Source organism: Falco punctatus, assembly GCF_963210335.1.
Source record: "Falco punctatus genome assembly, chromosome: 1".
Taxonomy (NCBI): domain Eukaryota; kingdom Metazoa; phylum Chordata; class Aves; order Falconiformes; family Falconidae; genus Falco; species Falco punctatus.
In genome coordinates this window covers 114,812,617-114,840,063 of record NC_137580.1, presented here as the reverse complement: position 1 = coordinate 114,840,063, position 27,447 = coordinate 114,812,617, and the positions used below count along the sequence as shown (strand labels likewise).

The window sequence follows — 27,447 nt, the reverse complement described above, 5'->3', positions numbered from 1 at the left end:
GGAGTTTGTCACCCATGGCCATAACTCTAAATGCTGGTTTCAGTGCAACTGCCTGTGAAAGACATCACAATCCAGAAGCAAATGTTTGTGGATTGGGCTATTAAAGATTTCACAATCAAATTAATTAGTTTTAAAGACAGCTCCAGAGCAGAATGTAAAAATGATGTTTTTTTTTTTTTTTTTGATTTACAGACTGTGTGTTATCATTGAGGTCAAGGAAATCAGGAATTCCTTAGCTTTACCGTAACAAAAGCAAACAGAAACACTTCCTTACTGCCCATTTAAAGAAAAATAAGCTGATACTGCTTCACATACAGATTAGGAAAATATTACTATTCCTAGCTAGACGTAACAATTCTAATAGCTTTGGTAATCATTTTCTGTGCTTCTGCTGTCTTCATTCAAAATGCTCTCACATTTCACATCAGCATATTAATACAAGTGTTTTAAAAGCACTATAATCACTCTAGAGCAATCCCTAAGCAACTTCAGAACTTGCATTTCCTACAGAATTGCTGGAATGCAGCATTACCTGACATCTTGTTTCCCATTCTTCTGGATGAATATTTTCATACTAAAAAGATGTGCCAATCTCACAATTTATTCCACAAGGATACAATAGCCATAGTTGCATTGACAAATGTGGTGAGAGCACAGATGAAACGTCTAATTTAGGAATGTGTTGAGATTTGCACTTGAAGGCATATCTAAAATCCTTCTGTTTCACACTTTTGAAGATTATGCTTACATTTATTATCCAAAATTGATATAGCAACTCTCCAAAAGACATGACAGTTTTGGATATTTCTGTAACTCTGCACAGATCATATTTGAAATATTTTTTATTTCCCCTGGTATTTCTTTATTTTCACAATGAAAAACAGATCACTACATGAAAACTGAAACATTTGTAGAAACACTGAGGCCATCTTAGGTACACATCTTGAAGCATACCTACTTCATCCTCTGATTTAGAAATCAGACTGAGTTAATTTCAATTTAAGAATTCAAACAAACAAAAAAAAAGAGAAAAAATTCATACAAACTGAAGGGCATGCAAGGAATCAATGTTTCAATGCACAGGATAAAATTATATTTGTGTAATCATCAGATAATTAGATGTCCCATTTATTTTATTGGCAAGAGCAATTTCTGCTTTCCATGAGCTATTTATGCCATTTTCCCCCAGAAAATCAGATCAATTATCATCACACCGCACCTGACAACCTGAGAAAAGAAAGCACCATCCTGTTTTAATCTGCCCCGGGGGAGGTAACAGTTACTACCTTTGCAAGGCTACTTCCAAAAAAACCTCACAATATAAAAGCTTTCCCCTGTCAACAGTAGGCAGCACTTAGAAGAATTACTTCCTTTTATGGCCTCTCTTGATGTTCTTGGCCTCCATTGCTACATCTAACGTTTATACCTGCACCTAAAAGCATTTACACCAAGAACGAAAGAGATAACCAAGTATTTCTCTATGAAAACAGCATGCTGCAAACAATTTCAGAATGCTTTAAAAGGTTATGCATCAGTCCTGCAAGGCCCTGCAAGCTGTAAATGCTTCCTCAAGCTAGTGACAGCAGATGCCACTCAACAGCTGTCAGAATGAGGCAATAAATCTTGGTTCCAGCTGGTAAACACATATTCCATGAAATCAGTTCTCCCCAGGCTTTATACACACTGTTCCCATAGAGGTCAGTGGGGCACCACAGAGCTCAATGGGATGAGCTCATGTAGAACGGGGACTTGGGGCCAATTGGGTCCAGCTGCAAAACAACTGTTTCCAACCAACTGTTTAAAATCAAGCACACTAGGAATTTTATTCTGGCATGCTAGTAAGATCACATGCTTATTGCACAGCTGAATTTTGAAGGTGAAGACCTCAGGGTGGGGGAAATATAACGAGCTAGAAAAGAATATTTAGGAAAATGATCTGAAATTAGGAGAAAGGACCAGAAATATAGACAGCGTCAAACTAATGCAAAATAAAGACCATTTCTTCTGTATCAGCATGTTCTTGGTTTTAGATCAATGACTTAAAAAGTTAATGCCTCACAAAAATTTACTTTTATATTATTGAAAGAAGTCTACAAATAGTCAATTATGTATTTCTGAATGTTTCATCTGGCAAATAGTTTTCCTTTCTGCAGCAACATGTTTTGGAATTCATGCTGTTCTTTAAGTCCAAGATCAGATCACATTTTAAAATGTGTTTCTTCTTCCTTTTTTTATTGGTAGGTGTAACACCACTTACCTGCTTCAAACTGCTGGTGTAAAATCCCCAGATGACTGATTAATGATTCTTAAAACTTTTTTTTCTGCAATAGCAGAAACTTACATGGATCGTTACCATATTCCAGTTTGCACAAGCACTTGTTTGCATGTGTGTGGTACTTCCCATAGTTGAAATAATTTCTAACTTCATAATTAAATTAGGTCATATCAGGTTATCCTACCGTGGTCTTTGCAGAACTGGAGAAGTACAGTATTGCTAACATTTCTGTAGTTAGTAACATAAGAATAAAATGAGTGATATGCTGCGTGGTTTCTACTGAGTGGAGTGTACCAATGAGTTTCTTACTTATTTCACTCTACTTTAGACACAAGAAACCTTTTGTCTTGTACTACTCAGAATGGCTTAACATTTGGTTTCCAGAGAAACTGGCTGCTTATAGAAGCTGACTGACAACTGCTTATACGTTAATTTCTTCCCAGAAGACTCAATCAGCTGCTTGTTTGGGCTGACAACACGTGATACTTATTACTTCCTATTTTTCATCCAAATCCAGCAGCTGGTACCTCATTAATCACGAGCATGCCAATTCATTCTTGCAGTTCCTCATTGCCTCTTTCCATTAGATATTTTAGATACATACAAAAATTGCAGATCAGTTTGTATTTTCTACTACTTACAGTCAGTTAAGTCTATACCATGGACTCTTGAGCCTCACCACACCCCACACCCCCCCCCCCATCGTCTAGTAGTTCACCCTGGACTGTTAAAAAAACCACTGATCAAAATCTCGGTTACTGTTCACCAACAATGGCATTTGGGAACAGCTGAACAAACCTGTACCATGTTATGGCCTTGAGCAAACACTCTGGAGTATGTGGACTCATATTAGGAAAACCCCCAAAAAACAGTATGTCATTCAGGAAGGGACACATTCCTGTGCAATTGAGAGGCCCAAATATAATTTGTAAATGAAGTTATACATCAACTTACATAAAGCAAATGTAAGAAGTTAAGTTAATCTACAGCTGTCTGCACTTCACCGTTTTGTCGCAAAGATGACAAGAGCAGTTGTTAATGGATCGAACAGGAGCAGCTTTCACATGTGAATGATGTTTAACAGAACTAGAAAAGCAGAGGATTTTTCAAATGTAACCTACGGTCCAAAACAGGAAAGTCACTCAGTATTTCACATGAATTAGAAACCTTCTCCCCAAACACCAGATTTTCCAAACCAAAGCCTTTGGTTAACATACAATTCACAAAACATCACATTAAACCCATAAGATTATCACTGTTGCTTCTGCTTTGCAATCCGCCTGCCTCATTTTTGAACAACATTATTTTTTTTCAGGATTCTGTTCACAGTTATAACAGCTATCCAAAAGTACACTGCATTCAATTATTATAGCCATTGTAACTATCAATGCTGAAAGCTAAAGCTTAAAAAACACCAAGTATTACCTAACTTGTGCTAAACCAACATCAATTGGCAACACTGATATAATTCACTACTGGTGAAAAAGAATCAACAGCAGCAAACACCTTCCCAAGTATCAAGAGTCACGTTTGAAAGAATAGGACACTTAAATAAGTTAGCTCTCTACTTACATGTGTGTAGTTATTCACAGGAGTATACACACCCATAGAGACATCCAGTACAGAGAAGCAATGGCCTTTAGCTGCTGCCACTGGGAATCAAGTTCCCAGTAGCGGGTCTTCTCTGCACAGCCATCTTGGGACAACTTTGTGCTGCTGAGAAATCACTTACAAAGCTCACCTTACCGCAGCCTGCCACCCACACCTGCAGTACGAGCCAGTAATGGCTACCGCACAGCACGGGTGCCCCAGGTACACACCGGCTGCCTCCGTAGCAGGCACAGGCACCAAGGGTGGCCAGGCAGGGAAACAGCATGGAGAGCCCCCCCGTTACAGAGGGGGGGTCCCCAGGCCCCCTGTACCCCACCAGGCCCTGTACAGCCAGGCATCGTGCCCCCTCACCCGTCAGGCCTACCCAACTGCCACCAGCTGCACCCCGTAAAGCTCTTCCACACACCCAGCCTCACCCTATGGCATTTCACCCCTCTTGTCTACCAACAGGCACGATTGTCTCTTCTTTTTAAAAGCAGTTAAAGCCTTACAACCTAAAGAAACGTCAACCCTCTTACTTAGGCAGCATCCACCGGCCCAGCCGCCATCTTGAATGCGGGCACTGAGCCGCCATCTTGGGTGAGGCTCTTCCTCGCCCGCCCCCGCACAAAGCGGCGGGAACCGCGGGGCGGGAAGGCTGCTCTGCCCTCATCCAAAATGGCCGCTGGCGCAGCCCATCCTCCCTGAGGCGGGCGGCGCGCCGGCACGCCCCAGCGGCCGCTCTGCCCGGGCTCTGCTGGGCCACCCTTTTCAGAGCGCGGCCGTCGGGTGTGCTGCCGCGCCCCGCAGGTACCGGCGGGGGCGTTGAGGGGGCGGCGGGGGGGCTCAGCCAGCGGGCAGATGCGGCGGGGGCCGCGGCGCACTATCCCTCGGGGAGCCGCCGGCTGCCGCTTCTCAGCCCCGCGGGTGGGGCCGGGCCCGGAGCTGCTGCCCCCTGGGCCGCCCCAGCTGAGGGTCTCTGGTGCTGCCCACGCGTGGGGGAAGGAAGGCCGGGGTCTGGTGCGGCCTCGGCAGCGCGCTACGGGCCCTGCCCGGGGCTGGGCCCTCGGGGGGGGGCGGCCGCGGGGGGCGGCAGGTGCGGGGCCGGGAGCTGGGGGGCGGCCGGGGGTGCGGGGCTGGCGCGGCCCCTCTTTGTAGCGAAGGCTTCGGGTTGCTTGTTCGCTCGTGTGCTGCCCGGCCTCCCTCAGGAGCCGCGGGGACGTACATCGGTGTTTGCTTTTGGTGCTGAAGATCAGTTTGATGTAGAACCTGGTGAATGCAAGCAAAACTAGCCCCCCCCAAGTACCTCTTTCTCACTTACCGTGAAGTTGTTGCTGTAGTAAAAGTTCTGTGTTCAGGTAAAGGCATGCTTATGGCTTACAAAGTGTAACTTTAAGAAGCTGCTTTGATGCTTTCTGTCCCCTGAGGCACTAGTCCTACAAGCAGCCACCCCTGTGGGAGGCGATGCTGTTGACTTTGAGCATCCAGCGCTGCGTTTGCAGGATGGGCCCGCGCTGCGTGCCACCGCACACGCGTGGGGTGCTGCACCGCACACGCGTGGGGTGCTGAGGTTCGCGTTAACGGGTGTAGCTGGTTCGCCTGTCAGCAACCTTTTAAGTAGGGTGTGGTGGTTGTGAAGTATGGCCAGATTTCTGCAGTGATCTTTATGTATTTGATAACTTTTTTTTTTTTTAGGTTGCAGACAGAAGATGGCTTTGTAGGTGCAGAGATATTTTCCAATCTATTGAGAGCGACTCACAGGAGCCAGTTGAAAATTAAAATTTGATGCGTGACATCCGGAGGAAATGGGCTGTGTCTTATGCGTAAGTGGTTTTGTCTCTTTTGTTTTCAGATTCTCTCAAATGTGTTGCTAAGAGATTAAAGTCGAAGTCATATGTGCTCTTTGTTTAACTGAAAAAAACTTGGCTAAATCTTCTTTATTAAACGGGGAAAAAAATCCCCTGGAGCTTTGTATCTAAACTAGCCAGTTGGTGCAGAATTGCAGGAGTGTCATGGAGTGTCTAAAACCAGAAAGATGAATAAAGCACTAAAACTCGCTTGATTTTCTTCCGTAAGAACCTGGATGTGCTTGGGCCTGCTCTCTAAAGTGCTTTTCATGGTTATTCAGAAATCTGTTGAATGTTGGCATTCTTCTGGAAACCTGTTATCATGGGCAGCTAACAACAGCTCAGTGCCAGTCTCCTGCCAACTGGTTCTGTAGGCAGAAGAGTCAGCTATTTAATGATTAAAGGACCAAGTCAACAGAAGCAGGTGGCATTCATTGTCTTTGGCAGTAAACAAGCTGGTTTAGTGCTCCCGCAGTCCTCAGAATGCTTCAAAGAGATTGAGCTGCATCACACCAAGAAAAGTAGACAGCCTTTTTAGAAATCCCTTTTGAGGAAGTCTGCTTAAAACCCACTATCTTAAGTGGTATGAAGGTTGTAACAAAAAAACGGGCAAAATAAAAGTTTGTGGTTAAGGCCAATATATAACCTGCTAACTTTATGACACAAAGCCTAGCATGTGCTTTAATTTCCTATTTACTTTTACTGGATTATGATCTTCATCATAATAACAAGCATCTCTACTGATTTGCTTAAGGGAAGCAGTAAGCAGCCTGTCCTTTCTCTAGTGACAATCCTGAACAGATCAGCTGGGTCCTCATATGCCTCTTGCATCTCATGCAAATTAGTCTTTATGCTTGCCATGACAGTATTGGGATAAGATTGGGTTTTGCGCTGGAGGTCACAGTTATGCCAGAATTCAAACAATTTTATGCTGCAGATAAGTATAAACTTTCTGCAAATGCTGCATGGGATTGCCCCGTTCTTACTGGTTTTAATTAATCCCTGTAATTTTAATCTGTACTGTTACTTTCTGTCTAGGTTGAAGGCATGGTCTTGTTGAGGAGAAACAAATATACTTCTTGTTGGAAATTCCTGGGTTTATTCCTGCTTTTGGCTTGAAATATGGGGAATGCTGTATATGGCATGATGTGACACCAGCACGGCTAGGCTGAGGCTGTAACCCTTGCTGGTCTGTCATGAGGGATAAGAGACCCAGTGTCTGTTGTGGAAGGCTGCGTTGTCCTGCCCATCGTGGCAGCCTTTGCAATTGGCAGAAAAAAGGTTGTCAAAGAACTTCCCATTGTTCTTGCTGTTTTATTTCTTTGAAGCGCTGCGTGAATCGGCAAAACCACTGTTCCAGGTTCTTGTTCTTCACATTTTCTTCTGGAATCTGGTTGTGATAGAAAGGAGGAGACTTTTACCCCCAAAATGAGAAGTTTCTTGAAGAGTTCAGGTTCCTGTTGTTGTGCAAGTCTCCACATGACAGTTTTTCTTTGCAGTTGTTTTTAGGTGTGCATGTTGCTGCTGTTGTGAGAAAAAAGACTAGGTTCTTACCCTGGACGTTTTTTATAGTCTGGATTAAGACTTGATAAGCCCTGAAAAATGCTGGGAAGGTAGAGTGTTGGAATTGACAATGATTTTAGTTTCTTACTTTTTAAATTATTTTTTTATTTTTTTTGTCCAGTGAGGTTTCATGAGTCAGACTGGGCTGTTGGGAGTTTCTTCTGAAGATGTACATGTTAGTTGAAAACCGCACGAGTTCCCATCTTCATCTGAAGAGGTCACCTGGCATCCGATCCTGGTCTCTCTTTGTTGGTAAGATCATAATATATGTCAGTTTCAGAACTTGCTTTAAGGGAAAGGGGTCACAGAATAAATTCCTAAAAGAGCATCTAACAAGAGATGCCTGGCTTTCAGGCATTTTTCTTTTGAGAGGAGGAATCATTGTGCTTTGAACTTCTGCTATACAGTAGTGACTGAGTGAGTCTGAAATCTACTCTTCAGCATGGTAGTTCCACTGTCAGACATAGTATTTTAGTCTGTCATCTGCAGAATGTCAGAGGCTCACAGGCAGAATTTTAAGAGAGTCCTGAAACATCAGGAAAATAAAGTTTTATTATATGCCATGTAGCAATATAAATGTGAAGCTTCTAAAGGGGATGCATACTTAATGTTGAAAAACATCTGCGTTTTCAGAAATGGAAAAATCTGCAGTGTAGCGATGCTGGGGTTAGGTCTTGCGTGTGGTTGACAGTGAACTGTTAATGGCCCTGTGTGTATGAAATAGGAAGTCATATAGGATGTTCTGAAAGGCATCCGTTTTTAAACAGTACTGAATATACAGAAAAAAAAATGCAAGTGGCACTTCTTAGGATTACACTGAGCGAGCTGGCAGGGAAGACGTGGCATACCCCGGCTTTCCAGCTGAGTAGATCCCATTGCAGTAATGCTACAGCGTTGTCATTGCTTTCAGTGGTGTTGTCTTGTCAAACTGTCATTGAGGCAAGATCTTTGCAGTTGCAGCAACCCTCTGGGGCAATAGGGGCTCTGCTGCCGCTTCCTTGTCAGGAGTTGCCAGCTCCTTTCTCCCATTGACACAACTTTATTGCAGAAGTTTTCTTTCCACCGAGCACTTAGAGGGGAAAATAGCCATTGTCGTGCTTGTGGCAGCATGCTCAAAATTGTGCTGTGCTCAAGAGGAAGTGTAGTGTAATGGTTAGACTGAGAGTCCCCCAGAAGTTCTGTTCCCGATTCTGTCACAACCTTTTTTATTTCTGACCTCAGCCCCAGTGCTTTTAGTGTCTTTGCAGAATGGGAGGTTTTTAAAACTTAGTCCAGAGAAAAAAATAACTGACTCTTTATTCATATAATGATCAATGTCACAATCACATTTGTCCCTTCTTTGAAAAGTGATGAACTTATGAATGCTCGTATGTTTTTAATCAGGGAATTTTAGATGGTTTGAGCTGCTTGTTTGTCTTAATTCTCTCCCTTCTCATCCTAGGAATAGCCTCCATAGGTTTGGCTGCTGCTTATTATAGTGCAGGTAATGGCCTATCCTTCCTATCTTTTTTTTTTTTTTTTGGTGTAGAATTTTTTATTTCCTGTTGATCTGTGTTTCATGCTGATGACTTCTCTCTGCAGCTCCTGTCTGGCCTTAAAAAGGTAGTATATGGTGTGAATATTAAAATGCAATAATTGCCTGTGTGTGACTTATTGTGCTTTATTGCTCTATTTCTTACTCAGCCTCCCTTTCCATTTGCAAGTGCATTTTTAATAGTGATATTTAGTACTCTGTGGCACTTTGTACTTTTAGTGTGTATTATAAATGTGATTAGCTGGTCCTCACAGCTCTCATGGGAAGACATATAATGATTGTTTGCCACCATAATGAAATGATTGCCTTGCCTTTGATGGAAGTGCTCTGTTTCTCTGGAAACTGTTAAATCATCACTAGCAGAGATTACTCATAAAAACACCTCTAGAGAACAGACAGCTCCTGCTGCTTCCTGCCCCCCCGTGCAATAGAGCAGATGGCACCAAATGCCAGGTATCCTTCCATCTGTGGAATTTATCCTGCAGGCTGTCCTGTCATTCTCTTGCTGTATCTTGTTAACATCAAATGTTAAAACTTAATAGTGTGGAGGAATATGCTACCCATATAATCAATATCTTTTTATTTAAAGAGCAAAGTCCAGTGAAAGCTGCTTGAGAAACCAGCTAAATCAGCCTGTTTTTCTTAAGACACCGCAACAAAGTTTTCTGAAACAATACTGAGCACAGTTCTACTCTGCCTTCAGTAAAAGCCTGAGTAAGCAAATTGCTTAGGCTGCTCTATGTAAACATTTCCAGGACATAAAATGCAAATGTTTGTTTGTCAAGAGGGCTGACTGCTTCCTTTTATGAAGAAACATGTTTGCTTCAGTGAATTTCCATTGTCCCTTACCCTTGTCCTCTGCAGCACAAATATTTGGTGGCTGACAGCAGGCTGAGAGTTCTGTGGATGCCTTTTAAGATGCCTTTGCTTTTAGAGAAGGATGTGTAGTGATGTTACAACCTTCCCAATGATATATATGCTTATAATTCTGCATGGTTTGGAGCCCAGTGTAGATGGAATCTTAGAAAAATATGTGAAGAGTTTTTGTATTTTTACCCTGGGAGAGAGCTGTAAAATAGCTTGCATTACAACTAAAGGCAAAAATGTCGCATCAGAGAAACCTTTTTTCCTTTTGTTGCCTTTAAAGGGAGCATGTTGCTTTTAAAATTAACTGTTTGAATACCAAAGAAGGAATAAACTCCCCTGAATTTGTGCATTTTTTGCATTGTTCAGACAGCTTGGCATGGAAGCTCTTCTATATGGCTGGGTGTTTCTTTGTGGCAGCGCAAAATCTGGAGCAGTGGGAGGTAAGATGCTGAACTCAGGAAATGAGGTCGTGCGAGTTTAGAAAGAGTTGGCAGGTGCTGATTCCAGCAGCCCTGTGCACTTGCTCAGTCCAAACAGACAAGTTATGCTTTTGATTTTGAGGAAACTCTTTCAGGTTGCTGTACAAGGACTAGAATTAGGGCAATAATTCTTTCACTACGCAAGCATGAGAACATGAAGCTAAACATAGTGTTGTTTGTTTTGTTTTTTTAAGTGTTTTTGTTGTTGTTTTTTTTTTAAGGAGACCTGCCCCAAACAGTTTTGTGGCCTTTTCTTCCTCTTAAATAAAAGAGGGATAAAGAATAGCACTTTCATCTGCTACAACATGATTTTGTACTTAACTGTTCTAGCTAGTGGCAGAACAACCATTAAACAGGGTAGCTGTAACCTTCCAGGCTACTTAGCCAAGTTCCAGTGGGAAAAGCAGTGGTGTTTGTGAGGCTGGCTGTTAATCGTGTGGATGTTGATTTGTTCAGAGTTGGACTGAGAGCAGTAACCCATTATATAGGCTTGTCACCTTACTGACCTGAGTTGTTATTAGAATAAGCAACCCACACATGTGAGGTATCCTCTTCTCATCAATTGTCAGCAATATCTTAAATCTAGTGTAAGCCTGGCCCATCCAGCACAACACTGGAGTGTTGGTGGTTAGTGACTGTGTTAGTGAAAAGTGTAACTAGAACTTACGCTCACTGGATGTGTGTACCGTAGGCCAAATGCATACATAAAAAAGGAAAATTACAGGGGCTCCAACATCCAAATTTGATTCCATTTTTTACTACATGTGGAATGTGGCAAGAGGGGCAACGAAACCCGCTTTAACTTCCTTCTAGAAGTAACACAGGAGATACGGTAAAGTCTCTGTTAAAGCCAACAACAAGGTTGCAATTTTCACAGTCTAATAGTAGAAGAATGTCTCTAAAATAGCTATGTATTTTTCTGTGTTACCAAGATTATTTACCTATATAACTATTTTTATTTTACTTTGAAACATAGCTACTGATGGTGTTCTTAATAAAATCTTGATATTTTTTTTTTAATTTTTCAATTTTATAGGAAGCTGTATTTGATAAGAACAAGGGAACAGTCTGCCTAAAAACATTCAATCTTTACAAAAAAATACTGACCTTCTCAAAAGGAGGCAATGAACAAGGTGAGAAAGCAGTATCTGTGGTAGCAAGTGTGGTAAGCAAACAGAAGGAATGCGTACATGCCCACTTGATAAGCTTCTGTAGAGTTCTGTGCTCAAATTAGTCATGTCTGTTTCCAGGTCTGCTTTGTTCCCAAGCAGCAGATGTAATAATCTGCCTCTCTGCACCCAAATGCTTTTTCAGGTCAGGGTGCTGAATGCATCCTGCTAGTTACTTTAATCCAGAGTAACTAGGCCTAACATTGATTTCCATAATAGTCTTGGCCCTTCCTTTGGGATGTTAATGTGCGGGTTTGTATTTCCCTTGGCCAGCCTGCTTTGCAGGTGGGATTGTTAGAAAAACTTTTTGGATTTGGCAGATGATATTTCTGTAATCTAATCTGGTTTCAGTAGCAGGCAAATCTTTAGATATATCATGTGCAAGCCGGCATGTTGTATCCTGCAAATACATAATATGCATTTAAAACAGCATATTCAGTAGGCACAGCTTAATGCAGTATCTCGTTTCTTTCAAGCTTCTTGTCAGTAATGGAAGTTGAAGTCACTGAGACAGGAGCTCCATTGCAAACTAAAGTAGGATCCTCTTTAGTGTCAGATTTTTTTTTTTATTCCACTACTAGTCTAAATCGGAACTGACTCTCAATATGCTTAGGAAACTGACAACATTTGGAATGCCCCTAACCTGAATTGTTTTTTAAACATAATTTTAGAGATAGAAGATAAGAGATATGGAGAGAAGGATGTTTAGTGTTAACTGAGAGGTTATTTGGTAATACCTGTTTCAAGTAGCATCAATGTGGGGATGCGGAGATCAGCAGATGCTCTGAACAGTTCAGTCGTTCAGTATTCAAACACCCGTTTGCCTACTCTGTACAGAAGAATCTTTAGAGCTGTCATTAAAGTCAGTGGGAAACATAAGTAATAAACTAATGGTCCCCAGTTCCTGGGAGGCAGTATGTCTTGTTTATTAGGGGTTATACCAGCTAATATGTGCTGTAGTCACTCCTCGTTTGTTCTGCCCAAATAGCTCGGCAATTGTTAGCTGCTGCAGCACTGCTCCGGTTGCACGGATCCGAGTGATAGCGCTCAAGAGCAGAGTCCCGGTCCTGCTAGTCGCTAGGGGCAGTGCTCAGAGTTTGCTGAAATGCTAATAGACTACTTTGTTTTCCACATCTGTTTACAGTAGTGGCTCTACTGAATGAGATCCGAGATGTGAATGTGGAAGAGGAGACTGTTCGATATTTTGGGAAGGGTTACCTGGTTGTGCTACGGTTTGTCACTGGATTTTCACACCCACTGACTCAAAGTGCAGTGCTGGGCTGTAGAAGGTACAGTGTGGACTTTTTTTCAATTAGAATGTGTAAGGTGGGAAATACCGATCACTTGGCTCAGTAATTGCCAACTATTGAGGCTCCTCTTAGCTCCATTTTCATACTTGCTGATATGACCTTGTGTTAGCCAGTTTAACTTCTTTTAAACCCTGTGATGCTTCAAGTTGCAGACACTTGAGTAACTTCCATTGGGAGACTGATCATATTTAGATATCCAAGATCCCTTTAATGCTGCATGTCTGCTGTAGTTGCCTTCACCAGCTCAGCTGTGCAGTGGCAGAGGGAATTAATTCTGTTTTGCAGCCATCCAGTGTATTTATCAGTTAACAGAGGATTTATTTTAAGCATTGATAATAAGGACTCTTGCAGCAGGGACTGTGGGAAAAGGATTGATTTGTTCTGATGTGGAAGTAAGGGCTTGATATTCCTTCACAAGTGGGGTGCTGTCAGTCATGCTCTGTGCCATATGTGGAGCAGACCTTTCAAGCAGTTATTGTCAGGAGTCAGTGTGCCTGTTCTTGTCAACACCATGGTTTCACTAACTCTCATATTGTTTCTTCTTTTCCACAGCGATGTGGAAGCAGTTGCCAAACTCATTACTAGTTTTCTGGAACTGGACAGAGTAGAGAGCCAACAAGATTTCTCTCAGAGCAGTGAAACAGAGGCTAGTGACGCAGATGAACCACAGGATAAATACTAATAGTCGTCATGAGCTGAAGAAAGCAGAGGCTTTCAGACATCTGGAAAATACACTGATTGTTCTTCAGAAAAAGAAATCCCTCACAATCGTGGCCTGAGCATTTCTCTACGATGTGCATTTACTATGGGAGGAATCTGTCTTGAGGCACCTTTATAGTGCTAAACTGCTTCAAGACCCATGCCCCCAGTAGTGCCTTTGTAGAGTTGTATTTGCTCCTTTGCCTTAGTTCCTGCATGTGGGCACTGCTGGCTTTTGAACTTTGTCAGCTCATCAGACTTGTCTAGGAACAGTTATTTATTAATGAATTGGTTTGAAATAATTTTGTGCTTTCCCATTAATGGAGATACAGATGTAAACTTTCACTTACTGCAAACATCTGCTGCAGGTACAGTATATGAAATGAAGAGCTGAATTTGTAACACATAACGCAATGCTTTGAGGTTTGTCTTGAAATCTTATAAGTGACTGAATATATCGCTGAATTGGTTTTAAGCAGCTTAATATATACAATTAGGTAATGCAGAATAGTAGCACTTTTATATTCTCTACTACTGACTTTCCTTTAGGTACCAGTGGAAACTAAAGTTTGAGTGACTGTCTTGGAATTGCAAACATCAGGCTGATAAACTTGTTACAGTGTCTTACTTCTCTTGGACTTGCCAAGAGCCATAAATAGTAAACAAAAATGATGATGTTGATTCAGCATCTTTGGGATGTTCTACCTTAATCCTTCCTGCTTAACTTCTGGTCACAGGCTACCCTAAGACAGAATAACCTTTTTCTAGACCTCAACATTTACTATTTTAACTGTGTATTTAGAAAGGAAGAAAAGCACGTCTGTTACTTTAGGTAGGGAAAAGACTGATGTGAAACAATGTGGTAGCCTACACTTGCTTAGTATTTCCTCACTTGAAATGATACCGAAGTGCTAAATAATAACTTTTTTTTTTATAAGATAGCTGGGATAGATCCAATGTTTGACTTGTACCCGTGTTTTACTCCAGGGGTGTAGTGTCTTTTGTTCTGACCAGTGGTTTCACAAATAGTTAAAATATGAATTTTCCAAGGTATTTTTTGACGTAAAAGCTACCTCTGTTAGGCAACATGTTCTGTCTAGAACTAAAACTTCATTTTGCCTATATCAACAGATCAGTATGAGGAAAAGGTTGTAAAGAGCTGAAAATTCCTTCAGCATGCTAAAACTGCTTGTATTAAGGTTCACTAGGTTTTATTTAGTATTGTATGGTCTTAAGATCTGAATTAGAAGTAATTGTGTAAATATTTTCTAGGAGATCTGAACAGGGTACCAGGTAACTGTGTCTGCTTTCATACTTGGCCAGCAGCAAATGTCTTCTGGCAGCAGTTTCTTCAGGTCCTAAACGAACCTGTGTTCTTGTTTTGAAGCTCTCTACCTCTACAGAAGAGAAAGCTATGAAAAGATTTCAGCAGAAGCTATGTCCTGTTCTGTGTTCCAGCTATATTTGAAACTAAGCACATGCATTTCTGACCAAAGAACAGGTTGTACCAAAATTTTACTTGCAGCCGTTTAGACCTAGTATGTGAGCTGTGAGACAAAGATACTCTTACTGTCAGTTTGAAAGGGTAATAAGACTGCAACAGGGAGACAGCTGTTGCTGCAGCTTGACTGCAGCACAGAAATGGCTCTGTTTCTATTCAATAGAAAAAAGGAACTTGTAATCACATCAGGTATCAGAGCAGACCTCTGCCAGGAGACATGCTTGTGGAGTGCTCTGATTTGGTGGGCTAATCACATGGCTTCCAGTCTCTACCCCACATCACTGGAATTGGGATCCTGCTAGGTACAAATGTGGGAAAACGAGATTGCAGGCAATTAGCTAAATTTGCCTTTATTCTGAAGCACAGCTGTAAGCTAAGAATAATCATCAAACCTGTTAAAAAAAAAATTGCAGGGTGTAAAGCTTTGGGAGAGGTCTTCATTTAAATTGATTGTAACATATCCCCAGGTGATGCTTACTTTAGAGAGAGGAGAATGAGATTAGGAATTTGGAGAACTTCCCCCCTTTCAATGTAAAATGAGGATGTTGAGTGTTCTAAGGACTTCCATTGAGAAATACAGAAAAAACTAGAGTATTTAATGGTATAACATAAGCAAAAGGGTGCAACCTGCAGAATAACTGCTGCTTTGTAGCAAGGATATTCAGAGGGAGTACATGGTATGGATATACATTGCACTTACATTCCGAGCCCACAGAATCTGACTGTGGATGAAATGGAGAAAACTACCTGCATTCAACCTTAGCTGTGTTAGGTTTCTTTTGTATTTCCATGAGAACTAACGTTCCATGGAAGATACAAACCACACTGTGGTTTTGCAGCTAAAAATCCACTTTAGACAGGTGTGTCTATTGATCTAACCCTACACAGCGTCATGTACCCTGCTTCTGCTGAGCTCTCTTGTGCATCTAGCTTGCTGTGCATTCTTGACGTTAGGAATGTATATACTTACGGACTATGCAATGGCATTATACAGAGTAAAACAGTGTAAGGAAAACTTGGAATCCCTGGAAAGGGGAATGACCATATAACATAGCTTGACACACATTCTGCGTGACACGTGGCGTTTTGAGTTGATGTCCAATGATCATCTTAAAGGTGTTCTTAAGTGTTCGCTCCCACCTCAGGACCTACTGATGGTCGGCAGGAGAGGGTTGGCTGCTGGCACGCACTGTGTGTCTGGGAGGAAGGTTTTGCCTCCTCAGCCTCTCACTTGGGACAGCTGGTGTAATCCCCTCCTGTGCCATTTCCATTGCATTTGGCAGCTCTGTCGCCATACGAATTAGCACAGTTTCAAATGGGAACCCGAGTTCTGTAGGCTAAGCTAACGTGAAGGGGGATGGGGTAAATCCTTCAGAAGCCCTGTGCCAGGCACTGCTGGCTGGTACACGTGGCTGGGTCCTTACTGTGGTACCCGCTGCGCGGGTGGGGACGCCTGCGCTTGGCAGCTGGGTGCTGTACTCGAGTGAGTGTGGCAGGCTGGTGTGTGCGTTTCTCTTGATCCAAGTCCTGAGTTTCCCATGTTAAAAACTTTTTTGTCTTTTGTAGTTGGAGGACGTAGCCAGATGTTCACAGCTGTATGCATGGAAAATGTACGTGCGTGACACTGGCAGTGTCCAGGCTCCCCAGCGGTGCGATGCAGTTTGAAGGAACTGCTCGGAACAGCAGGGGCGACCCTGGGACAGGTTCTGGTTCCCCCCCCTTCCCGCTAGTCCTCTCCGAGCCTCTTCTCTTGCCACTTTCCACCATTTTCTTGAAGGCTTTTTTGGATGGTTTTCCTCACTTGGGCCTAGGAAATGAAAAGGCCCAGCAAACACAGCCTTCCGTGTGCCTGATGTGAAGTGGCTGGTACTAAAAGGAATGATGTGAAAGACTAGTTCTGGTTAGGAAATTAGATACCTGGAGGAGTATTACAGGTGATGGCTTTGTTCTTTTTGCATCTCAGGCCATCTAGTAACTTGAGCCTGGACTGCTGTAGTTTGTATGACTTACAAAAATGATTTTTGGTAATTTTGATATGCAAACCTGCATAACAGACCTTCGGTTAGATCTAGTGCCCTGCCCTGTAAAACCAACATCTTCTTATGATGTCCCTCAATACACAGGTGTGCTCAGTGCCGTGGGGCAGATGTGTCAGCAGCACGTTTGAAGTTACGTGCATGTGTGCAGTTGGGTGGGATCACGGCCATAGCTGCCATGCTGAACAAAAGCTGGACTGCATGTTGTATCAAGGGAGAAAGTTGCGTTATCTAAGCTATAATCTAATATTCTGGTATTTCACAAAATGAGTTACTCAGTAACTAGGATCAACTGTGCAGGAGTCAAAGAAAATCAGAGTATTTATGCTATATAGCTGAGATCTGACTCTTGTGTTGTATTTATGAAGTTACATGGATACCAAAAACTGAGCTGGCTTACATAGTAAATAGAGTGCTAGTTCTGACACTGTAGTAGATTGCAGATAGGCAAAAATACTTCTGGAAAATGTTTAGAAATTGCTTTTCTGCTTTAAAACTGTGAGTAGAATTTCAGCAAGGCCTTTTTTATTGTCTTTTTTTTTTTTTACAAACGTCCATTGATAAAATGAACTTTGATAACTTGCTTTGTGTCACTGTTGTCTTTTATATTGTTTTTCATTAAAATATTAATGGATAAATGACTACTTGGCACAGATCTGTGGAAGGAGTTAACGGGGGGAAGGACAGAGTAGAGGAAGCCTAAATAGCTAGCGCATTCCTGACCCTGCTTTCACTCCTGTGCAGCAGTCCAGCTTTCCATTTCAAAGAAGCTGATACAGCCAACTCTCCACAGGTGAATGCATTTGCATTTCCTCCCTTTAAATCAAACCAACATGCCACATGCAAAAAAACCTCACCAAAAACAAACAGCAAATTTCCACAAACATTTTGAGTATCAAAGGATTTATTATAGTAATGTAAATTAAGACTTGTTTAGTTCAAGGTATGTGACTTTTGTAACTAAGATGTATATATATCAATAGATAAAAATCTGCATGTGGACCTAACTCCTGTAGCTCTTACTAAGTTAAAGATTTGTCTTATGCTGCAGTTCTTGTGCCTCCTGTATCTAAAGCCATACTCTTTATAATAGGCTGTTGCAAGAAAACTTCAATACCTTTGCTTCCAAAAGAAGACTTTCAAGAAAGCAATAAATGAAGCAAACAAGTAAGGAATACTTTGAATATTCATGGTAGTGTACTTAACTATCAGATTTCTGAATTGTTTTCCACTGTGGTGATGACCTTAATGCTCTAGTTGAGCCCACAAGATATATTGCTATACATTATTAAAAGTTCAGCATGAAAGCAGCATAAACCAGCATTTCCCCTCCGTCAGTGGGCTCCAGGGATGCTTCACGTTGGGATGAAGCTGCAGTCTCGGGTTTTACATTGCTAAGCAGGTGCCTTTAAAGTGACTGGGATGGTCCTTCTCTGTGGGGGTGAAACCACACTTGGCTTAGACAATGCTTTGGTACAAAGTGCGTTAAGGCAGTTTTCCCACAAGGTCCAAGTGTCACCTTCACTCTTGGGTACAACCTCCTTTTCGGGAGCTCCCCTTGCTCTGTACTGTGGTGGTACGTGTCCTCCTTCATGTATCTGCTGTAACCTTGTCAGCATCTAGGCAGCAGTTCCTTGCTCAGACTTCTGCAAAAAGCTGGATGTCAGTTTCCTGGCCTCAAGCTCATCAAAGCTGGATTTAAGACTGATGGGTTTATGTATTTGAAAGACCAAAAAAAAAAAATCCAACCCAGTATCTGGAACAAATCAACCGCTGTACCTGTGGAAGGACTTGTCAATGGGAAGACACGTCTCTGAATGCAGCTGAAAGGTGAGGGAGTCACAGTACAGAAGAGAAGGACCTAAAGCGTGTTTAACATTCTGAATCTTTTTACAGAAATTGCAAAGGGAGGACACGTTGACTACTGACTAGAGTAGGACTTGTAGAACCTCCTCCAGGTCGTTGTTACGTGAGGAAGTCTCTTACTACAAATGCTGAATTTGGAAGAAAATGGGTTTTTCTCCTGCCTTGTAACACAGCCGAGTGCTGACTCACTCCTGTACTGTGTTACACAAGGGGAGCAACTGGCTGACAGGGCAGGTGATTTAAGGCTCACTAATGTGTTAAGACAAGAAAATTAAAATCTAGTTGAAGCCTTTTACACCCACAAATTCCTTTATGCCTTCAGGTCACTTTCACTTAACCACAGCTCGTGCTTCGCCTCACGATGACAAGCTCCAGCTATATGACTGGTTGCCAATTTCTACCAGCCATGTTTTCCCATGATATAAAGACAGACTAATTGAAATGCCCCTAATTTTGTGCTTTTATTGCTTTATCTAAATCATCCACCACTTGCTGCAGCTTCTGTAGGCTGGGGTGGACGTTCTCCTCCATCCACTCCTCTATAGTACACCTGTGGAAAACTTGCTCCATGGCTGCTTGGAGGTCTTGCACCACAGCGTTCCACTTGGAGAGAAGACTGAGTAGAAATCAGAAGGAAGAAACAGTCACATTTGCAGGGAAGCTCTGCCCCAGGGGAGGGCGAGCTCCCTGGGCCTTTTAGAGGGAGCACAGTCCTTAAAATGACTTTACAGGAAAAGAAGCATCTATTACATGAGCTCAAAGGACTTGATTTTGTGCAGTGGGAAAAGGCTGATGCTGTTTGTGTTTGAGTACCATTAACCTTAGCACTTTCCTTACACAGTGACTCTTAAAGCACTGAAATGTGAGCTCATAGAAACACGATACACGTTTTAAGCGTAACTGAAACCCACTGTGAGACTTGTTGGGAACTGAATTCTGGTTTTTATCAGAGCGGATGCAGTTGGATATTCACCTCCCCACAGCAAACCCTGTGTAAATTAGCCATTAGCCATGAACTGGTATCACGTCTAGGACAAGTTCTGAAAAGTGCACAGTGCCAGGGAGCAGGGAAAGGGGCTGGTTTTATTCCAAGCCCTGCCTGGAAGCTGTCCCATGGGGAGTTCCTAGGCTGAGGCTAACGCCTGCTGTCAGATGCAGCAGGTCGGCACAGCAGCAGCTCCATACACAAGGCAGAGCTTGTCAGAGACTGATTTTGTACCTGCATACAAAGAATTTGTTCAACAGAAGGTGGACAAAGATAAACATGTTCTTCTGTTTAAAACCACATTAGGAATACTTCATATTGTTTGATTTCCAGTGATGCTCATGAAATAATTATAGAAAGAGGCAAGTACTCAGAAGTGTATGTACTTGAGGGCCCCAAATATGACACTTTATTTCCCCTATCATGCAAAATAAGTGGTGTTACCTCACTGCATCTGGCTGAAAGTGATGCATTATTATGGGATGAATAATACTCCTTTTCCTGTGGTAGGGGCTGAACCAGCCTGTGACGTACCTGAAAATGGACGTTAGTGTGAGCAGCTCATGAAACAGCAGCGACACAGGTGTTTGTGGGCTGCCAGGGAGGTGACAGGGCTCTAGCTGAACTGCTGCACAAGCAGAGGTAACGCTTAAAGAGTAAGTAAATTTAAATCTACATATCTTTGGAACTAGCTTGTACAAGACTGTTCCTGGCAGATGAGAATACCTGATTATCTGTTGCAATTTAAGTTGCATTTCAAGCTCCTTTCTTTGTAACCACACCATTAAAAAAATTCATTGTAACTATAAATAACAGCAAGATTTAATTTGGGAAGTAACTAGATTCTTGAAATAAGGTGGCACACAGTATTTAGGAATTCTGCTGAAATACTTTAAATTTACATCTAAATGTTATGTTCTGCTCAGGTGTCTCTATAGAGGGACGTGATGCCTGAAATGCAGAGCTTGATGTTTACATCCCTTTGCTGGAGTTACGCCCCATTGTGAGGTGACACAGCTCCAACACTCCTGCACGCAGCCAGAGAATCGACATAAGCCTTATTACCTGTTCCTTTCAAGAAGATCATCCACTGATGACTTGAGGTAGAAACTAACTTGTGTCACAAGTGTAAGGATATTGCTCCCAGGAAAGGTCCCCAGACTTGTGCTGTCCAAAAAAGGATCCGTTAGTTTCTGAACTTACCACGCAATGAGAAGCATCTGAATACTGCAGCTGGAATTTTACCTCATGAAAGTATCAGTTTCCAGGTTGGACATTCCCAGGAGCTTTTCCACATTTTCTTTAATCTTTTCAGAATAGCCACCTGGCAGAAGACAGTAGAAATAAGTAAAAAGAGCCTAAATAACCAAAATGTTCATAAAAGAGTTTTTCTGGAGTACTCTGCATTGGCTTAGTAGCTCTCCCTGGATGAAGATTCTTTAAAAGGTAAAATGGGAAATAGAACAAGGAAAAACCTCAGGGTGGGAGGAGTACACTGTCTCGCACACAGCTGTCTCGTGCTAGGTGAAGCACTTTCTAGCTACGAGCTTTCCATTCAGGGTGCCGAGTATTTTTATTGCTTTGGTTAAAAACCAAGTAGGTTGTGGGAGTTTTATTTGGAAAATAAATGCAAAAAGACAAAAATAAAAATTCTGCTGGCAACTGCCTGTAAAGAAACCAGGAACTACAGGAAGTATTTTACCAGACAGTGGACATCCTACATCAGTTTTAAGAAAATTGATTAGTTAAAACAACTTTTGCATGCAAACAGGTTCTAAACTAAATCAGTCACATTCATATACCAGTGGTGTTTCAAAAGCAATCCAGCTTCTTACATTTTTGAAGAAATTTGCGACCATTTGCAGACTAGAACATAATAAATGATTAGTATGCTATGGCTATTTTTAAATACTTAGGCCAAGAGGCTTCTCTGCTCCCATACTGCAAACACACAGTATGTATAATTTATTGCTTGTAATTCAGACCACGATCAGTCAGTCAAACCACCTCAAAATATATAATACATCTGTGCCAATCTCAGGGCAAGGTCACTTCACTCTTGCGCTAGGCGTAAGCTGAGAGAGAATAAAGTTGTCATTGTACCGTTCTTTAGTGCCTGCAGACACACAGCCAACGATGGAATCGCCACAGGGAGAAGCTCGCACAAAACAGAGAAGTGATCATACCTAAATAAGAAAACATTCATTAATTAGACGTTTTACTGTTCAAACATACTAAACAAGTGGGAAATTTTAGTATTTCAATCACTAACATCCAAAGAGCTTTGGAAACATCAGTTTCTGTCTTGGAGAAGGGACCTTCTGTCTCTGGAACACTAAGTATTCCCGTTATACTCCTAAGAACGGCTACAAATGAACTTGCTTTCTCAAGCCAAATTTGGGTCAGAAATTGGAACTCAGCTCTCTGGTATTCCTGCCGACCTCCTGACTTGCATAAAAACCTTTTACTCCTCCATTACATTAACAAGTTCTTCTCTGCTATGCAACTTCATTCTATGTGGGTTCGCATCAGACGTGCCGATATACGCCATGCGTTAACTATGCTGTCTATAAGCAGTTCAAGGTGGCACCAAGGACATTCAAGCCTTCAAACCCAATCTGCTGGTGGTGGTGTCTGCCAAAACAATTGCTCCTGCTCATCAGTGCTGGAGCAGTGGACTCGAACTCTGAAATCCACCATTCGCAGTCAGTGGGTGAGGCCCAGCAGTAACCAACAGGAGGGGCTGCAGGGTTGCAAAGTTCCCTTGTAAATCCCCAGCCTCTTCGTACCTCCTAGGGGAGTTTTGGGGTGGAAGTTTCCTTCCATGTGATCCCTGGAACCACACGAAAGGATGTTCCTTACCTTTGCCAGCCGGTCAGTGCGATACCTTCAAGGACATCAGCAGGGCTACTGCCTGCCACTTTCAGCCACTGAAGATGGTTTTTCAAGTGGTGCCCGATAAGCGTTAGAGACTGATTCACTCCCGTAGCTCCTTTAAAAGCACTAGCAAACCACACCTTGGAGAAGCCGCACCTACGGTACTTCTCTATGAGATGTACTGCAATAAGACACAAAAGAACACTTACAGGACAAGTTTTTCTCCATTTTCAGCCTTGACCGTAATGCTCCAATTAAGAGGAAGCCAGGTCCAGTTACAACAGGCTGCTGAGTCCTGCCAAGTTCTGAGCATCGACAAGGATGGGAGATCTGACAACCCCTCCGAGCAGCCCGCTTTGGTGACTGCCTTCCTGTTCTCACGTGCCCAGTTACTAGACTCCATTCCCTTGAACTGCTAAATTGCTTCAGTGCCAAGAACCATGGGCATGCAACGAGCATGCACGACACCTGACAACTGATTCTTCTTTCAACAAAGCAGTATTTGTATGCATGTTAGATGCCTGCGTGGAGCCTTTAGGAGATTATCCTTTGATTTCTATAGATGTATGAAGCCTTGAAGCTTCTTTTGCAGAGCTGTTCAATACAGAGCTATCTGCTCCCACTGGTTTTAATGCAAGGAGAGCTAATTTAATGGTGCTTGTGAAAAACCTCTCAATGTCCCATCAGTGATTCCTTAACCTTGTTGAAAAGAATTGAACAGCAGAAAATTCAAGTCCTTCACAGGAGACACATGAATAGAAAAAGAAAATAAGTAATAGCAGCTATTACGTGAAGTCAAACAAGGGCTATACTTATGCTACTAAAACAATAAAAAACAAAAATGGATTTTTTTGGTGTCCAGCTTTGTTTTGATCATACTGTTTTGGCTTGGCTATGTTTTTTAACAGGTAGCAGGCCTCAGCTGCTACGCAGCTCAGCAGAGAAGTACAAACCTTTGTCCTCCACGTCGAGGTCTGCTGTGTAGTCCCAGATCATTGGCTGCACAAGCTGTGGGACCCCAGACTCTGAAAGGAAAAGAATTCTAAGTAATGGAAAACAGCCAGTTAAAAGTGAGAACTAAGTAGATAGTATGGTGCAGTAGCATGTGACTAGTTAGTTCTAACTAACACTGCGTAACTCCTTAACTATGGCTTGTGTCCAGAATTCTTCATTTGCAGTTGAAGTGATCCTGGGCATTTTCAGCTGGGCTGTGACTTTTGAGCACGTGGGTCCCCATGCCAGTGGCCACTAAGTCCTTAGACATCTTGAAACCAAAAATAGGGATCAGCAGTGACAATTCATCGGAGATCCCATCCATCCCGAGCCCATCTCATTCTTAGTCCCTTGCACCTATTGGTACACCTGCTTGGTTGAACTGTCAGTGATGCAAACCGCACATGCAAGATTTCAGCTAAATTCAAAGGAAATATTCACCCTTTAAGTCAGAGATTCTCTGAGCTGTGTTTGCACGGAATTTAGTTTTTCAAGATGCCTTTAAAGTACAAATAAGATACAAGTTTATCTTCAAATCCCTTTATAATCAACTCCCTGACTAGTGTTAAACATGAGCAACTGACCCCTAGAGAAGCTGCAGTAAATTGTACAGAAATTCAGTATTTTAATTGCATCCCATTTTAATTTGTTTTGTCTGTCATTGCCTGTAGCAGTAGAGTGCACTTAGATAGATGCTGTGCTGCTCTTGTGGAAACCGCATGGGTCCCAACTGCATTTTTTTGGATGATTTCCCACTATAAAAGCCATGAATAGGTCAGTCACTGCTGGAGGAGCTGCACAACCCTTTACAGTATCGTCCAAATCTGTTCAGAGCAGATGGGTGAGGTGGCTCTGAAAGTGCTGGAACTCTCTCTATGCTAGGACTATTCAAATTTTAGCAGTGGTTTCCTATTTTTCAACAAACAAGACTCATGATGTCCAGGTCTCGGAGCTACCCCACAATTCTGTATCAGAGTTCCTCATGATGTGCACTATGATCACATATATGTTGTCAAAGATGCTCACAGGGTTGCCGCTTCTCCGTGTGAGTCTGCACCACTGGAACCAGGTGCTGCACAGAGCAGCACATTACACAGAACATTAGCAGGTAGTGAGAGGCACAGAAATGTAGACCGAGACCAAAAATGCTAAGAGATTTTTGGGTTTTTTCTCAACGTCTGAAGAAAGTAGAATTGATGGCAACCACTACATGATGAGTGTTTTGTTTGTCACTGTGTATTACCAGATGGGAAACTGAAGTGTACGTGTCGAGACTTGCCCACAGTCCCACAGAAAGTCTGTGGCATAGCCAAGGACTGAGCATCTCTGCTCTCTAGTCTAATGGATCACATCTCAAGTATTCTCAGTTTTTTTGTTTTCATTATTTTCAGCTGGTTGCGTAAACTTTTTTGTATGCTACAAAATATGACTCACCCCATCACTGGTCACACACCTGCCAATGTCTCCTCACTTATCCCTCTGAGCATATCATCCCACACGATGGGCGTCACAGCGGGGTAAGATGAGGCCACACAACTTGCTACTGCTTTTATATGGGATAAGCACAGCTTCTCTGGAGTGTTGTTGCGTTGCTGCAGCCACTGCTTTGACTCCTCTCCTTCGCCAAGGTAGTAGACCTGGAATGCCAGGCAAGTAATCTTGACTTCTTGTATAGAAATAGGGGGGAGGAGGTTGACACAGGACCATGAAATCATACAATATTCAAAACCTATCGCATAGATGTGACAGGCTCAATGGACATATTTAAAAGCACCTCTCAGAGCTGAAGACACTGCAAGCACTTCTATCTCTGCAGGAGACTGTGGCCATGACTAAATGCATCACGTAAGGGAATCTTCCTACAGAAACCAAAATATTTAAAGAATAATTAATGCGTGCTGCATTTGTCTTTGGAAGGTTTGTCCTTGGAAGCAGCTCTTGCCAGTTTTACTCAGTTCAAGTGAAGCAGCCCATACAGTCCTGAATTAGAGAGAACGAGGTTCCCAGCTTAGGGAAGGAGATCATCTGTACGTGAATCTAGAAGCGACCTGGGGACACGTCCAAGAGTGGCCCCAGCACAGCTGGTCCTGTGCAGAGTGTGGATTTGGGCCAGTTGGGTTGCATGTGCATTTAAACTCGTTGCTGTTTTAGAAAGAATTTTATCTAAAACTATTCTGCAAAAATAGTATTTTGCTTTATAAAAGCCTGCAGCTCCCTATCTAACCTTCCCAACACAACAGGTTACAAAATGCTAAACTAGTATCAGTACAGTTAAGGCGATTCTTGCTGAGTTAGCTTTAAAAAACTGCTTTCGACACTTTTGGTATTGCACTCAGATCCATAGAAATGACATCCTGTGCTACTGGGATCGTTTATTGTCAAAACGACTTTTCTCCACTGGCTTGAGTTGATGTTTTTTGTCCCCAAAATCCTACCCAAACGTGGCCTGGGCAGCACTGAAATGCAGAAGCCTCAGCCCTTACCATCATTCCTCACAAGAGAACAATTCCTGGCTCAGGAGAAGTCCCACCTCATCACATCCGATGTGAAACCACTTTAAGTCTTCGTGCAGTGCCATGACCTGGTCAATCATGGCTTTGACCAGCGCCCGCGACTCCTCCTTGTGTGGGTTGAGCGCGTTGGGGAAGACCTTCACCTCCCGGAGATGAGCAAACTCCTTGTGCTTCAGCACAAACTGCAAGAGAAAGGAGAGGGAAAGGAGAGCTTGGGGAACTGCTGTGGAATGAGGGGGACAGCAGCCTCCGCCGGCGTCACCAGGGCTCTGCTCAGAGCTGTCCTGCTGAACCCCAGGCTCCGGCTCTGCCAGCACAGGGGACAGCGCGTGGCCTCTCCTCGGGGCTGGCACAGGCAGGAGGGGCACGGCTGCTGCTCCACGCTGCCGTGGGGGTGTCTGGCTGCTGCGGGGGTCTCTGGCCACAAAGCACCTCACAGGGCGAACGAAAGGCAGCACTCAGCACAGCTTCACCGCGGTGCCCGGAGCGGAGCGTGCAGCTGAAGGCTGCTGGACAACCCGAGCACCGGAGCTGGCGATTCCCCGCCAGAGCCCCCCGCCCGCCATCCCCGTGCACCCAGCCCAGCACTCCCAGGCCTCGAAGGCGTGACGCCGCCCGCCGCTCACCTCCATGTGCCCGAAGGCCTGCACCAGCGGCACCACCTCCAGCCCCTGCGCCCGCGCCTGGCTCAGCACCGCCCGCACCTCCCCGGGGCTGCAGGGGACAGTGACAGTCAGGGCTGGGCCAGCAGTGCAACCCCCCCCCCCCGCTACCTGTAGCGGTGCGGGGCGCGCAGCCCCCCTCCCCCCCGCTACCTGTAGTGGTGCGGGGCGCGCAGCGGCGCCAGCGGCCCCGCGTAGGGGAACGTGTCCTCATACTCCAGCAGCAGCCCGGTGGCGCCCAGGGCGCGCAGCAGCGGCAACACCTGAGGGGCGGCGAGCGGGTAGGGCCGGGGGAGGTCGGGCCGGGGGAGGCCCAGGAGAGGCTGGCCCAGAGAGGGGCCGGGGGAGGCTGGGGGAAGGCCGGGGCGGGGGAGACCAGGCAGCCCCCGCCGCCCCCCTTGCCTTACCTCCGCCAGGTAGGAGGCGCGGGGCGGGGCGCCCTTCAGGTCCAGGTGCACCAGCCGCCGCCGCAGCCCGCCCGCCGCCATGCCCACCGCATGCCGCCGCTCCGGCCTTGATTGCTCCGGGCTGCGCGCTCGAGGCTGGCCGCGGCACCCCCTGTCCGCATCGATTGCTTCGGCCTTCCTCCGCTGTATCCGGGCTTAAAGCGCTTAGCCATGTCCCTCCACCCTGGTTCCAGCCTTTCGGTGCTGCTCGGCCGCCGCCTCCCTCCCTCGGTGA

General features: G+C 43.8%; 3 protein-coding genes across 4 annotated transcripts in view; 2 read left to right on the top strand and 1 right to left on the bottom strand.

The window, feature by feature from the left end:
- The first annotated feature begins 4,451 nt into the window (after window positions 1-4,451).
- CYBC1 (cytochrome b-245 chaperone 1) lies at window positions 4,452-17,453 on the top strand. Of its 2 annotated transcripts, none has more exons than XM_080401397.1 (8): window positions 4,452-4,675; window positions 5,561-5,688; window positions 7,397-7,527; window positions 8,717-8,758; window positions 10,043-10,116; window positions 11,192-11,288; window positions 12,472-12,613; window positions 13,187-17,453. In XM_080401397.1, the coding sequence occupies exons 3-8, from the start codon at window positions 7,443-7,445 to the stop codon at window positions 13,314-13,316; spliced, it is 570 nt and encodes a 189-aa protein (XP_080257523.1). In that variant the 5' UTR covers window positions 4,452-4,675; window positions 5,561-5,688; window positions 7,397-7,442; the 3' UTR covers window positions 13,317-17,453. The 2 variants fall into 2 exon arrangements, with proteins under 2 accessions (XP_080257523.1, XP_080257522.1); XM_080401396.1 differs by having other exon boundaries at window positions 4,478-4,675; window positions 12,469-12,613.
- Window positions 17,308-27,385, bottom strand: HEXD (hexosaminidase D; the record flags this gene model as incomplete). The annotated part of the gene is given in 13 exon segments (XM_080397018.1): window positions 17,308-19,352; window positions 20,166-20,255; window positions 20,787-20,888; window positions 20,967-21,045; window positions 21,825-21,907; window positions 22,584-22,779; window positions 23,552-23,623; window positions 25,045-25,228; window positions 26,122-26,286; window positions 26,731-26,818; window positions 26,920-27,029; window positions 27,174-27,262; window positions 27,265-27,385. Coding segments are annotated over 13 exon segments (1,548 nt in total). The 3' UTR covers window positions 17,308-19,183.
- The window catches only part of OGFOD3 (2-oxoglutarate and iron dependent oxygenase domain containing 3), a 44,554-nt gene continuing 44,469 nt past the window's right edge, over window positions 27,363-27,447 (top strand). Inside the window, exon 1 of the mRNA XM_080397821.1 lies at window positions 27,363-27,443. Coding sequence (XP_080253947.1) covers window positions 27,384-27,443 — 60 coding nt within the window. The 5' untranslated portion in view covers window positions 27,363-27,383. The remainder of the gene's footprint in view (window positions 27,444-27,447) is intronic.